This window comes from Mesocricetus auratus, unplaced genomic scaffold (assembly GCF_017639785.1).
Source record: "Mesocricetus auratus isolate SY011 unplaced genomic scaffold, BCM_Maur_2.0 Super-Scaffold_100018, whole genome shotgun sequence".
Taxonomy (NCBI): Eukaryota; Metazoa; Chordata; class Mammalia; order Rodentia; family Cricetidae; genus Mesocricetus; species Mesocricetus auratus.
Genome location: NW_024429199.1, coordinates 36,844,404 through 36,859,026, shown reverse-complemented (window position 1 = coordinate 36,859,026; position 14,623 = coordinate 36,844,404). Strand labels below are relative to the sequence as shown.

The 14,623-nt window shown below is 42.8% G+C and overlaps 1 protein-coding gene across 1 annotated transcript; it reads left to right on the top strand.

The window, feature by feature from the left end:
* Positions 1-3,672: 3,672 nt before the first annotated feature.
* On the top strand, positions 3,673-14,220 carry Nup43 (nucleoporin 43). Its single transcript, XM_005065877.4, has 8 exons — positions 3,673-3,845; positions 4,168-4,290; positions 5,248-5,325; positions 6,532-6,712; positions 7,919-8,054; positions 9,385-9,536; positions 11,238-11,360; positions 13,895-14,220. The coding sequence occupies exons 1-8, from the start codon at positions 3,726-3,728 to the stop codon at positions 14,119-14,121; spliced, it is 1,140 nt and encodes a 379-aa protein (XP_005065934.1). The 5' UTR covers positions 3,673-3,725; the 3' UTR covers positions 14,122-14,220.
* The last annotated feature ends 403 nt before the right edge of the window (positions 14,221-14,623 follow it).

Below are 14,623 nucleotides of genomic sequence, written 5' to 3'. Positions count from 1 at the left end.
AGAACCTCCTTACTGTTAGGTACTTTCATCTGACACTGCTTTCCTGTGTGGATCATGATGGCTACAGATGAGTTTAATCCAGTCATCTTTTCCCACACCCCAGACTTAACACCCAATCTCTGGTTAAGTGAGGCTGTTAGGAGACTTGATTTTTCCATTTGTGAATGATTGGACACCTCATAAACTGTCTCTTGCAAAACCCATCGTTTTGGTGACTGGCATATTGTATGAGAGCAGAAACTCGACTTCTTTAGAATCTATAACTCTGATATCACAGCACCTTTTTAAAAACTGCCAACGCAGTTTTGAAGTTGTTACACTCCGCTCTCTGGGGGACTGGAGTGGAACTGTAACAACTTTGCCGGTGAGCCTGGCGGTGGTGGCACACGCCTTTAATCCCAGCACTCGGGAGGCAAAGGCAGGCGGATCTCTGTGAGTTCGAGGCAGGGCTGGACAGACCCCTCCAAAACAATACAGAGAAACCCTGTCTCGTAAAAAAACAAACAAAAAACAAAACAAAAAAACAACTTTGCCGGTGAAACCCTTTCTTGCTGGAACAGAGCTGATACACTGGGGAAGCCTCTCCCTGAACCAGGGCTGTAAGCTGCTATGCTTACTGTGATCTGTGACATTCCTTGGCTCCTGATTGCCATAATACCTTTCCACCCGAGCTGTTACACTCAGTATTCTGTGACTCGTGAGTGCCAAAATACCTTTCCATCCAAACTGTAACACTCAGTATTCTTTGGCTCCGAAGTGCCAGAATCCATCCCTGTCCATCCTATCGGATCTGGCAAAATGCTTACAGGACTTACAGTCTAGTCATGAAATCTACAGCTGGAAGAACACCAATGGGCTGGGGATATGGTAGAGGACTTGCCAGGTTCCATCCCCAGCACCATCATCAACAACAAACAACAGAGGGGAATTATAAGTGTCATTAATGGTCTAGAATCTCTAGATAGTTGTGCTGGGCCAGTTAACGTGGGCTGGAGAAAAAAAAAAAAGTACACAAAGGCATTGATCCTTGAAGAGTGGACAGGGTTATGAGCAGTAGTGTGGAGTGGTGGGATATTATAGGTGTTAGGCACAGCACAGAGATAACATAGAATGGGTATTCATGGCCTGGTGACACAGTTCTCAGAAAACACATTATTAATGACATGTATAAGTAATTTGACCAGGTTTATAGAGCAAGAAAAATATATACCAAAACCAGAGGGCCTAGAGAGATGAGGAAGCAGTTAAGAGCACTGGTTGCTCTGCCAGAGGACCTGGGTTCAATTCCCAGCAACCACATGGTGGCTGAGAACCTTTTGTAATTCCAGTTGCAAGGGCATCCTGCGTTCTCTTCTGACCTCCTTGAGCTCCAGGCACACACATGGTGCACATACTCACACAGAGGCAAACATCCATACACATAAAGATAAACTAAAACGCTGGGTGGTGGTGGCGCACGCCTTTAATCCCAGCACTCAGGAGGCAGAGGCAAGGGGATCTCTGTAAGTTGGAGACCATCCTGGTCTGTCTACAGAGTGAGTTCCAGGACAGCCTCCAAAGCCTCAGAGAAACCCTGTCTCGAAAAACCAAAAAAAAAAAAAAAAAAAAAGAAAGAAAGAAAGAAAAAAGAAAAGAAAAAGAAAAGAAAAGAACTAAAACTACAGTTCTAGATTCTAATTCCAGGCTCTCCTGGGTGTGTCAATTTTGAATCAGAGGCTTAAGAAGTTAAGATACTAAGTTCAGAGGCAGAAGAAGTTAGGATACTAAATTGTGCTGGTGAGATACTAAGTTGGGCTGAGCAGTGGTGGCACTAGCCTTTAATCCCAGCACCTGGGAGGCAGAGGCCAACCTGGTCTACAAAGTGAGTTCCAGGACAGCCAGGGCTATTACACAGAGAAACCCTGTCTCAAGAAAGAAAGATAGAAAAAAAGATATTAAGTTGCTACCTTAGTGAAGATACTTTCAGGATAATTTAAGGAAGGATTGCTTTTCCTGTTGCTGTAGTTCTGATCCAGGATCTGGAATCCTCATCCTGAACTGTACACTCAGTCCTAATTTAGGGGATTAAACATTCTTTCAAGGTTAATTTTGTGTGTGTGTGTGTGTGTGTGTGTGTGTGTGTGTGTGTGTGTGTGTGTTTTATATATATATAGCTCTGGCTGTTCTGGAACTCCTTATGTAGACCAGGCTGGCTGACAGGGATCTGCCTGCTTTTGTCTCCTGCTTGCTGGGATTGAACTTGTGCCAGCATGCCTGGCCATGTTTTTGCCTGCATGCGTGCATGCCCGTGCACCATGTGTGTACCAATGAAGCAACAATGTAGGTTCTGGGAACTGAACCCAGGCCTCTTCGAGAGCAAGTGTTGCTAGTGACTGAGCAATCTCTCCAGTCCTAAGGTTTAAAAACGTTTTCCATGTGCAATGAAGTTCAACTAAGTGCTCATGGCCAGTACAAGATATTTCCTCCTGCATTAAAAAAAAACAAAACTTTACTCTTAGATTTTTCTTTGACAAGTCTGGAGAGATAACTCAGCAGTTAAAAGGCTAGAGTTGGCTTCTCAGCTCCCGCATGGGTATTGCTTACACCTGCCTATCTCTCCAGCTCCAGGATGTCCAGAGCCTCTTCAGGCACCTGCCCTAACATGCATATACACACATGCAGACAGTTACATATAGATAACTTAAAGTAGCAATAAAGTTATTTTAAGGGCGGGAGAGGTAGATCAGCAGTTAGAAGCACATGCTGCTCTTCCAGAGGACCTGAGTTCATTTCCCAGTACCCATAACCTTCTGGAACTCCAGTTCCAGGGACTCCAACCCCCTCTTCTGTCCTTACCACCAGGCATGAACACATGCAATACACACAAACATACATGCAAACAAAATATTCACACACACACAATTTAAAAATCTTCAAAAAGTTAAAAAATATTTTTAAAGATGTATCAAAAGAATAATAAGTGTAATTGTTTTCCTAGCTCTAAATCTGTCATGTTTTTTTTGGGGGGGGGAGATTGGAGGTGGATAGTGCATAAAATATATTCGATAATAAAGTTAAATATATATTTGTGAAAGCATAAAATCCAATGTGAAGCTCTACAGCTTCTGTGTGGCTGAGCTAATGTATGGAAGTTCATTGGATTGTATAGTCTTTGGGTCAGGTTAATTTTGGTGTGTGAACCAAGCGGTGGTGGCGCACGCCTTTAATCCCAGCACTCCGGAGGCAAAGGTAGGTGGATCTCTGTGAGTTGGAGACCAGCCTGGTCTACAAGAGCTAGTTCCAGGACAGCCTCCAAAGCCACAGAGAAACCCTGTCTCAAAAAAAAAAAAAAAAACAATTGGTGTGTGATGATTTTTTTACTTGCAACATTTTCATAATAAAGTTTTTATAATGAACACAAAAAACTAAATGTTAAAAAATTCTTCTGACGTTACACGATTATTGCACAAATAATATATTGTCAGTGTTCTTAGATTGACTTCGCCTTAGGAGTGTGTCATTTTTACTGAAAGTTTTAGGAGCCGGGTCTTTCTTTGTTCAGAGGTACTTCCAAGAGTGAGCATCACTTCAGTTCAGAGGCTGGCGCGTCCTCCTGCTGTAGAGAATTGGCTGTCTGCAGCCACCGTCTTTCCCGTGGGGTCTCATCCAATCAGAACCGCGCAGGAAGGGGCGGGCCTGAGGAGCGCGCAGTGTGCTTTCTGCTGAAGCTTCTTCTAGATTTCAGCATGGAGGAAATTTATGCTAAGTTCGTGTCTCAGAAAATTAGCAAAACTCGCTGGCGACCAGTGCCTTCTGGGAGCCTGCAGACCGCAGAGACCTTCGCTACGGGCTCCTGGGACAATGAGGTACCCGGTCCCGGGCGGGTCCCCGGCTGCTCTGCTCCACGCCCCTCGCGCCAGCGCACGAAAGCAGCTTCTGGCTTGCCAGTCTCCTGCTTGGCTGCCCGCTACCTGAGAGCCCTGGTGGTGTATTTGAGCCTCGTGTCTGGCTTTAAACCTTCACCAAGTCTGTAGACATACCGTCCGAAACGAGCCACATCTTTTCAGATCTTAGCATATCGTTTGTCTGAGATGCTTTTGGAGCAAGGTCGCCCGAAAGGCAGTCTTAATTTTGCTTTCCTGGAGTTGACGTTTGCGCCACCCCAAGATAAAACTTTCTGCTTTGCAGGAAAACTGCGTTTCACTGTGGTCTATTGGAGATTTTGGAAATCTGGATCCTGACGGAGGGTTCGAAGGAGACCATCAATTACTGTGCGATATCAGACATCATGGTGATGTCATGGATTTGCAGGTGAATCTGAGTTGACCCCAAAGCCAGCTTTGGAAATTTGAGCATACATTTAGCACCGTATAGCTTGTCTACTCTCATCCCTGGCTTACAGGACACGATCTGAATTGTAATTTGCCACATCGTTGTTTAGGCACGCAGTGACAGAAATGGCGTTGGGAAAGTGAATTCGTGTCAACCAGTTTTAAAATTAATTGCCCAAACCGGTATGGGGGTGCAAGCCTCTAATTCCAGCCCATGGAAGGCAGAGGCAGGAGGGATCACAGGGCCACCCTGGGCCATAAAGTAAGACCTTATCTTAAAAAAACAAACAAACCAACAAACAAAAAAAAAACCCCAATATTTGCCCATCTACTTGCCAAATGCTGTTTGGCGAGTGTTATACAGGTATGTTAATTTGCATTGCACGTCTGTGAGTCAGGGTTTATCGTACGTTGTGATGGGGATGAGCTAGGGAAGTACTCTCTACCTTTGAGTGTATGTATCCCAGCCCTCAAGTTCTGTTCACTACTTCACTAATCACACAGATGAGACTGCTACCTTTTGACCATGAATGGAAAATATTGTGCAGGATTGTTCTTCTATGGTTTCTCTAACAACTTAGTGGAAATTAGATGAGTTTGGGCACCAGAGAGCCTCCCTCCCTCATTCAGATGCCATGCATTTTACTCAGTAAAAAGCTGCCTACTCTTACAAATGACACATTTCCATACTTTTATCATTGCAGCCCCAAATTAAAATTGTAGAGTAAAATTTTAAGCTTCCTATTTATCCTTCATGAAAATATTCCTAGTTTATATAACAATTTCTTACTTTCAGATGTTAACCCATTTTATTTTTTTCAGGCTGCTTGCTTCTTTAAATCCTTACAGGATTTACTATTAGTCAAGTTGAAGTAATGGACTTTTTTCTGGTTAATATTTCCAAATCTATAATAATAAGCAGAGTTTTTCTGTGCAGTTTTTTGACCAGGAAAGAATTGTAGCTGCTTCGTCAACAGGGTGTGTAACAGTGTTTCTTCACCATCCAAATAACCAGGTAAAGAGCTTTCACTGGGAAAGTGAACTTGTATCTTAATTATTGATGAGGAGGCTTACAGAAGATTGTATGTAATGAGTTCACAGTGTTTTACAGTGTTTAAACATGAAGAGAGTCGATCATGGGCACGTTCTTGGAACTCCCATATTTCCAGAGGTTGAGAAAAAAAGAATGTTTGATCACAGTAGCTCAAGACTAGCCTGGGCAACACAACACAACCCTAGCTTACAGAGAAGTCATGATGGACATTGGTGGTGCACGCCTTTAATCCCAGTAGTCTGGAGGCAGAGGCAGGCAGATCTCTGAGTTCCAGGCAGCCTGGTATACAGAGTGAGTTCCAGGACTGCGTCCAAAGCAATACAGAGAAACCCTGTCACACACACACACACACACACACACACACACACACACACACACACACGATAAAAAAGAGAAGTCATGATAGGAGAGGATGCTGCCCATTTTTAGAGGCTGACGAGGGTCAAAGTGTGCATTCTTGACTGAGCTACAGCCCTAGCCCCATAGTGCTTTTTGATAAAGTCTACATCATGCTTATGTACGTGTCTATGGAAACTGGACATCCTTTAAGTAAGCTGTTTATTAGCTCTAGCAGTAACATCTGCTGGTGGTAATTCCCCTATAGTATTTTGTCAGCTCCTTTCATAGTCTTCCATAGAGCTGAAAGGAGAAAGTGAGCACACAGGCTTGCACGCATGCTCAGCTTCTGGCTCCAATATCAAAAGGAGGGCAGAACAGCTGTTTTGTTTCTAATGGGTAGAAGCCAGGTCTTCAGAGGACCCATGACCTAAAGGCCTTTCTCTTGGGGCTGGGGAGGCGGCTCAGCAGTTAAGAGTGTGTACTGCTCTTGGAGAGGAGCCTGGTTCCATCCCTAGCACCCACACTAGGTACCTCACAATAGCTTATAACTCCAACTCTAGAGGATCTGATGTGCTCTTCTAGCCTGAGCAGGCACCAGCATAGGTGTGGTGCCCATAAACTCAGGCAGGCACACACACATGCTCATAACTTTGTTCTTCTACAAGGACAAGACATACAATTGAAAAATACTACTATTGGGCAGACATGGCGGCTCACTTATAATCCCAAACACTTGGAAGTCCTGTCTCAAAAAAAAAACCCTGGGAAGAAGGGCTCATCCTTTAGAACTTCGCTCCGACTGATGATATGCTCATTTCTGATGCCTAGACTCTGTCAGTCCATCAGCAGTGGCCCGCAGCTCACCACCACTCGGGTCCTGGCAGCCCTTCCTATAGCAGGGCACCATGTACAGGGATTGTGTGCGACAACCCAGAAATTGTTACTGTTGGAGAGGATGGTCGAATAAATCTCTTCAGAGTTGATCATAAGGAGGCTGTAAGAACTATAGGTGAGAGAAATCCTATTTCTTCTGTCTGTCCATCACATAGTAATTGAACTAAGTAAATGTGATTTTTAAGTTTTTGAAGAGTGGGAAACTATACATGGCAGGGCCCCTTTATAAGATAGCGTGTGGATAAGGACTGTGTAAATAATTGCTACAAGAGCAGAAAGATATAGTAAGTGGTGGAGTTTTAGTTTTAACTAGAAGGGATTATCACATAATTATGAAACAAGTGGCAGTTAACATATTCTTGGTTCTGTACCATAAATAATCTAAAATATACTCCAGAAAAGCGGGAACATCATGGAGCCAGGGTAAAACCAGATGGCAGATGACCAAGTATATGGTGAGCTGACATTAGATTTGTCAGTGCAGAGATGAAAGGTGAAGCTAGGAAAGAAAATTGGGATCAGACTGCAGAGTACCTGAGTTGCAGGGTAACTTGAGGTTGGGTGTCTTCAGGTGGCAAACAAGTAGCTCTTGGAAGCCTTTGAGCGGGGTCTGATGGACTCCAGTGGTGTTCTGTTCACTGTGCTAGTGAAATGGTACTCACTGTGCTTCCCTTAGACTTGTCTGAGGAGAGTCCTAGTCCCCACCCAAACCTCTTGGATTAGAATCCTAAAGACTGCACACAGGCATCAGTTTCCTGTGTCCTTTGGTCTAATTGTTTAATTTATGAGTTATATCACTTTATTGCTAAGGGCTATTGCCTGCTGACAATGTACAGAAATGGCACAGGTTAAGTTTGGAAGTACGTATCATGTGCCTCAAATCTAAACACTGCAGAAAATCCAAGGGGTGGGCATTATAAAAAGCAAAACAGTTGTAGCTCACATTTCCAATCCCAGCACCCAGGAGGCAGAGACAGGCAGATGTCTGTGAGTTCAAGGCTACCCAGGTTTACAGAGCGAGTTCAGGACAGCCGGGTTATACAGTGAAACCCCGTCTTGTAAAACCAAGGGGCAAACATAAGTGTAGCAATTTTAAGAAAATAGAAAAAAGAAAATGGTAAATCAGCCCTAAATTCAGAAAACAGCTGTTCTGTGAGTGGTGCTCTCTACCAGAGAGAAGAGGAAAGCATCTAGATATGTATTTTACTATACATTTCTCCATGAATAAAGTATGCTGTCATTAGAATGATACTTCAACCAGCAGGGGGATGTGTTCTAAAAGGATCCTGTTAACACACACTACCATTTTTAAAACTTGCAGATAATGCCGACAGCAGTACACTCCATGCTGTAACCTTCCTTCGAACTCCTGAGATTGTTACAGTAAACTCAATTGGACAGTTAAAAATATGGGATTTCAGACAACAAGGAAGTGAGCCCTGTCAGATATTGTCACTGTAAGTTTCAATTTGTCATTTCAGTAGTGTGATACAAAGTTATGTTTGATTGGTTATTGCAATCAACTTTGTATTTTTATTTGTGTGTTTGTGTGTGTGTGTGTGTGTGTGTGTTTTGCCTGCTTGCATATATGTATACCACATGCATGTAGTACCCCTAGTGGCCAGAAGAGGGCATTGGAGTCCTGGGACTGAAGTTACAGACTGTTGTGAGCTGCCTTGTGGGTGCTGGCATTGAACCCAAGTCCTCTGGAAGAACAATCTATGCTCTTAATTGATGAGCCATTTCGTTGCAGTCCCCCAGCTTTGCATTTCAGAGACACTGATCCCTGATTAAACTGATAAAGCAAGGATAACATGATGGAGTTGATTCTACCATCCTAAATTTAGAAGTATTTGTTGTATTGATTCAGAGCCTTTATGTGTTTGAAGTATATATTGTTTAAGAGAACTTGTTGCTCTTTATCAAATAATTGTATTGGTAGTTAGTAAAATACACTGTAGATGGGATGGTAGGAAAAAATGCAATTCAAAATAGCTTTTTGGAGCAGAAATCACCCGTTGTAGATGTGTAACCTTTGTTACTTTCTCAAGAAACTAGAATGTAGTATCAGACTTAAAAACAAAAACAAAAACAAAAACAAAAAAACAAATTAAGAACATAGGCATAGAAAACAGTTGGTGTAATTGATACATATTTTTATTTAAAATTTTTTTTAGCTATTCTGTTGTGTCTGTGTGGCTATGTGCACATGATTGCAAATACTGGGTGCAGTGAATTGAACTCGGGGCTCTGGAATAGCACCTGCCAAGTAACTGCTAAGTCAGCTCTTCAGCTTGGCACATACTTTTTAAAGGAAATCTCTCTAGGCCGGGCGTTGGTGGCGCACGCCTTTAATCCCAGCACCCTGGAGGCAGAGGCACGCCTTTAATCCCAGCACCCTGGAGGCAGAGGCAGGCGGATCTTTTTGAGTTCGAGACCAGCCTGGTCTACAAGAGCTAGTTCCAGGACAGCCTCCAAAGCCACAGAGAAACCCTGTCTCGAAAAACCAAAAAAAAAAAAAAAAGGAAATCTCTCTTACATATCTTACCACTGTTACTTTGTTTCCTGTGTTTCCAAATTGAACAATGAGTAATTGTAGCCTTTAATTCTAAAATTTTATTGTTTATAAATATATTTAATTTAGTTAAATTTTTTTGGCATCACTAAGATTTAGTATCTCTTTCCACATAAGTTTATCATTTGGTTAGTAAAATGAAATGTTTCTTGTTATGCAAAGATCAATTGTCCTTTCCCACATCTTTGATATTGTCCCATTTTCTTTAAAAGGACTGGTGACCGAGTACCACTTCACTGTGTTGACAGACATCCCAACCAGCAGCATGTTGTAGCTACTGGTGGCCAGGACGGGATGTTGAGTATCTGGGATGTTAGACAAGGGACCATGCCCGTGTCTTTACTTAAGGCTCATGAGGCTGAAAGTAAGTATTGTGGCAATGCGGAAAGTTTCTGTTGGGTTACTAACAGCGTTTATATACTGCTACATAGGGATCATTTCACATCAAAGCTTTTTTTTTTTTTTTTTTTGGTTTTTCGAGACAGGGTTTCTCTGTGGCTTTGGAGGCTGTCCTGGAACTCGCTCTGTAGACCAGGCTGCACATCAAAGCTCTTAATATCTATATAGTGTAAGCTACATAATCCTTTTTTTGTGTTTAAGTTCTTTAATGTTTCATCGTATCTAGAAGTATATGCTCTCCCACTCCCAGACAAGATTTCTTTGTGTAGCCTTGGCTAACTATATAGACCAGGCTGGCCTTGAAATCACAGAGATCTGTCTGCCTCTGCCTCTGCCTCCCAAGTGCTGTGACTAAAGGCATGTACCACCAAGACTACCACCCAGCTACTGTACGATTATCTTACTGAGCTGATTTTTTTTTTTTTTTTTTTTTTTTTTGGTTTTTCGAGACAGGGTTTCTCTATGGCTTTGGAGGCTGTCTTGGAACTAGCTCTTGTAGACCATGCTGGCCTCGAACTCACAGAGATCCACCTGCCTCTGCCTCCCAAGTGTTGGGATTAAAGGCGTGCGCCACCAACGCCCGGCCTGAGCTGATATTCTTAGGTTTTTTTTTCCTTTTTAGAAATACAATCAGTGGGGCAAGCTGTTATAGTATGTGTTGTTAGGTTACTGATTGTTCTGTATAAAAATGTCACTTACTATTTGCCAATTTGCTCATTAGCTAATTAATTTTGTGGAGTTTTGAGATAGGTAACCCAGATTAGCCTGGGACTTACTGTGTAGCCCAAACTGGACTCTACCCTACCAAGTCCTCCTGCCTCAGCTTCATGAGTCACCACTCTGATGAAATAGATTCCCATTCCCCATTCGGGGAATGAGCTAGGGCCCCAGGAAGTGCTCTGCCCCGAGCATTAGCGCAAGCTCCAATGATGCTTTTGTTTGATGTTTGCTTTTTTGGGATAGGAACTCTGTTTATCATTTAATTCTTTAAAACAAACAAACCCACCCAAGGGGCTGGAAAGATGGGTCTCCAGAGAACCCATATTCTCAACACCCACATGCTGGCTTATAACTTCTTTTTTTTTTTTTTTTTTTTGGTTTTTTTTTTTCCGAGACAGGGTTTCTCTGTGGCTTTGGAGGCTGTCCTGGAACTTGCTTGGTAGTCCAGGCTGGTCTTGAACTCACAGAGATCTGCCTGCCTCTGCCTCCCGAGTGCTGGGATTAAAGGCGTGTGCCACCAACGCCCAGCGCTGGCTTATAACTTCTAATGATAAGTCTAGTTCCAGGGGATCTGATGCCCTCTTGTGGCCCTTGCTCTAATAGAAATACAAGAAAGCAGTGCTGCAGCTTGACCCAGTTTAAGAAATGTTCAGCCAGGCATCTATGATCCTAGCAACTAGGAGACAGAGGCAGGGTATATATAGGAGTTCAAGCCCAACTTCTGTCGCCCTGCTGCTGGGATCACACTACTAGATAACAATGTACAGATGATCTGGGGAACCTATAAACTGTAAGTCAGTCGAAAATCAAAGGCTTCAAAAGTAAAGAAATGACAGAATGTATCCTTTTGGTGACTATGATGTGCAAATAGAAAAAAACTACTACTTGTGGAGTGAGTTAGAAAGTCAGTAACTGTTGTTTAACCTTGATTCCCTCTGTCTTTTAGTGTGGGAGGTTCACTTCCACCCATCCAACCCGGAGCATCTGTTTACTTGTTCTGAAGATGGGTCCCTTTGGCATTGGGATGCCTCCACAAATGGACCAGAAAAGTCTTCTCTCTTTCATCAAGGTAAAGTTCCTGGTGCTGCTTCAGGATCTTTTAAATCTCAAGTTGAGTCAGGATCTGCCTGCCTCTACCTCCCCAGTGCTGGGATAAAGGTCTATACCACCAAACTGACCCACATTTTCTTATTTACCTTAGATTCACTTATTTCACATGTATGAGTGTTTTGCCTGCATGTATGTCTGTAATTCCAGTTCCAGGGATCCAATATGTGCAGTGCCCACAGAGCCCATGTCTTTAGTGCACACATCTCAGTGGTTAAAAGCATTGGCCACAGTAGAATAAAACAGGAAATAGCTGCAAAAATATACAAAATTACCGTGTAGAGGATCATTAGCAGGGTAAAGAGAAAGGGCAAGACAGGCCTTAGTGGAACCTCCCATTAGTTGAAAGGTGGAGACGGGATAATCAGTTTAAGTCCATCCTAAGCTACAGAGTTGAGTTTGAGGCCAGCCTGGGCTACATGAGACCTTGTCTCAAAACAAACACAATACAGCAAAACGAAGAGGAGGGGCTGGACAGAGGGTTCAGTTAAAAGTCGAGAAGACCTGGTTTCGATTCCCATTATCAACTTGGCAGCTCACAACCATCTGTAATTCCAGGGGATCCAATGCTTTCTTCTGGTCTCCATGTACCAGGCACATACATGGTGTACAGACATACATGCAGGCAAAACACCCATACACATAAAATAACCAAAGGGGAAAGCAAAAGCAAAGATGCATTTATTTTTACTATGTGCTGTGTGTTTACATGTGTGTGTGTGTATGAGCGTACTTGGCAGTAGAGACCAGAAGAGGAAGTCAAATCCCCTGATGCTGGAGTTACAGGTGGTTGTGAATCACTTATCTTCAGTGCTGGGAACTGAACCCACGCCCTCTGCAAAACAGTATGTGTTCTTAACAGCTGAGCCGTCTCTTGGACCCCTATAAATTCATTCATATAAACTAGGAACTTATATTTCTTTTATTTGGCTTTGTTTTGAGACAGGTCCTCTCTATGTAGCCCTGGCTGTCTTGAAACTCACCATGTAGACCAGGCTGGCCTTGAATTCAGAGTTCTGCCTCCCAAGCGAGGAACTTATATTTCTATGTACATTTTGGATGCTTTTTTCCTTATTTTTGTTTGTTTTTGGTACCTCTCTGAGATTTTCAGGGTTAGAGTAAAACTATAAACAGAAAAATAGGGAACAACTAAATTTCTGTTTTTCCTTAAGACCACAAATTTGGTATCCATACTTTCTCTTCAAATGTTGGAGTATTTGCTAACACTGAATAAGTTTTTAGTTCAAAAGGTGACATATGGCAAATGAGATGGCTCAGTGGGTTAGGAGTTTGAGTCCCAGAACCCATGTGGAGGAGATAACTGATTCCTACAAAATGCCTTCTCATCTCCTCGATCCATACGTGAACACACAAGTATAAACACAGACAACCTATGATTAAAAATAAAATGAATCTTTTTCTTTCCCCTTTGGTTGTGGCATCATACATGCACACTGTTTGTTTGTTTTTGGGTTTTTTTTTTTTTTTTTTGACAGTGTTTCTATCTAGCTTTGGAGGCTGTCCTGGAACTTGCTCAGTAGACCAGGCTGGCCTCAAACTCACAGACATCCACTTGCCTTTGCCTCCCAAATACTGGGGTTGCATGCACGCATGCACGCACGCACGCATGCATGTACACACGCGGTGTAATGAAAAATTTTAGGATGACATGATAGAAACTGGGTATGGTGATATACTGCTTTAATCCCAGCACTCAGGAGGCAGAGGTAGGCAAATCTCTTGAATTGAGACCAGTCTAGTCTACATAAGTAGTTCAGAACAGCCAGGACTACATAGAGAGACCCTGTTTCAAAGAACAAAACAAAAATAAAATAAAAAGATAACATAATAGAATTTATTTTTCATCTTGTGCTTATTCATTCCCCACATAAGCCTGATTTAATAGAGTTAAATAAATTAGAATTATTGCCTTTTAAGCTGGGCAGTGGTGGCGCATGCCTTTAATCCCAGCACCCGGGAGGAAGAGGCAGGCAGATCTCTGTGAGTTGAAGGCCAGCCTGGTCTACAGAGCGAGTTCCAGGACAGGCTCCAAAACAATACAGAGAAACCCTGTCTTGAAAAACAAACAAGAAAAGAAAAAAGAAATCAACAGAAGCTTTATGTTTAGTGGTAGGAAGTTAGTCTTTGTGGGTTGAATGAGAATGGCTCATATACTTGAATGACTGGCCTTCGGTTGGTGGAAATGTTTGGGAAGGTTTAGGAGCTGTGGCCTGGTTGGGCAGGTGTGTCGCTGGTGGTGGACTCAGAGATTTCAAAAGCAAAGGCCATTCCCAATTGTGTCTGCCTGTGGATCAGGACGGAAACTCAGCTACTGCTTCGGGGCTACTTCTGCCTGCCTACTGTCCTGCTTTCTCACTATAGTCATGGACTCTAACCCTGAGCCCCAGTAAATATTTTTATATTATGAGTTGCCTTGCAACTTGGTGTATCATAAGATGGTCTTAACATCTTTCCCCCTCTCTTTTCTTCCCACAGGAGGAAGAAGTACTTTCCTGTCTCATAGCATAAGTAACCAGGCCAGTGTTCACCAGTCTCTAATAAGTTCCTGGCTCAGCACAGATCCTGCCAAAGACCGCATTGAAATCACAAGCTTGCTTCCCAGCAGGACTCTATCTGTAAACAGTTTGGATGTTTTAGGTCCCTGTCTTGTTTGTGGGACTGATGCAGAAGCTATTTATGTTACCAGACAACTATTTTCATGAAAGTATAAGAACCCAAAGTTATCCACTCCATCATGTGCAAAGTCCAGTCATAAGGAAGTGTCGTATTTGCAAGGAAACAGTAAACTGTTGCTAATGTCAGTGCCCAGTTTTGGCTTGTTGGCTGACTCCTCCCCAATAAGATTAGAATCTCATCAATGATTGGTGGCAAAAGATCTTCAGATTATAGACATCGGGTGTTCCAGTGCTGTTCAACACATGCCTTCATTTAACTTAACAATTCTACAAAACAGAACAATGTAGAATCCAAGCAGAATTATATGAATTAAACTATGTAGCCAGGGGCTAGAGATGGCTCAGTGGTTAAGAGCACTTGCTACTCTTGTAGAGGACCCAGGTTCAGTTCCCAGCACCCACGAGGTGACTCACAGCTATCTGTAACTGCAGTTCCAGGAGATCAGTCATCTTTTGACTTCTGAAGGCACATACATGTTCAAGGAAAACACTCAAAGACTATCTTAAAAACAAAACAGAACAACCAACT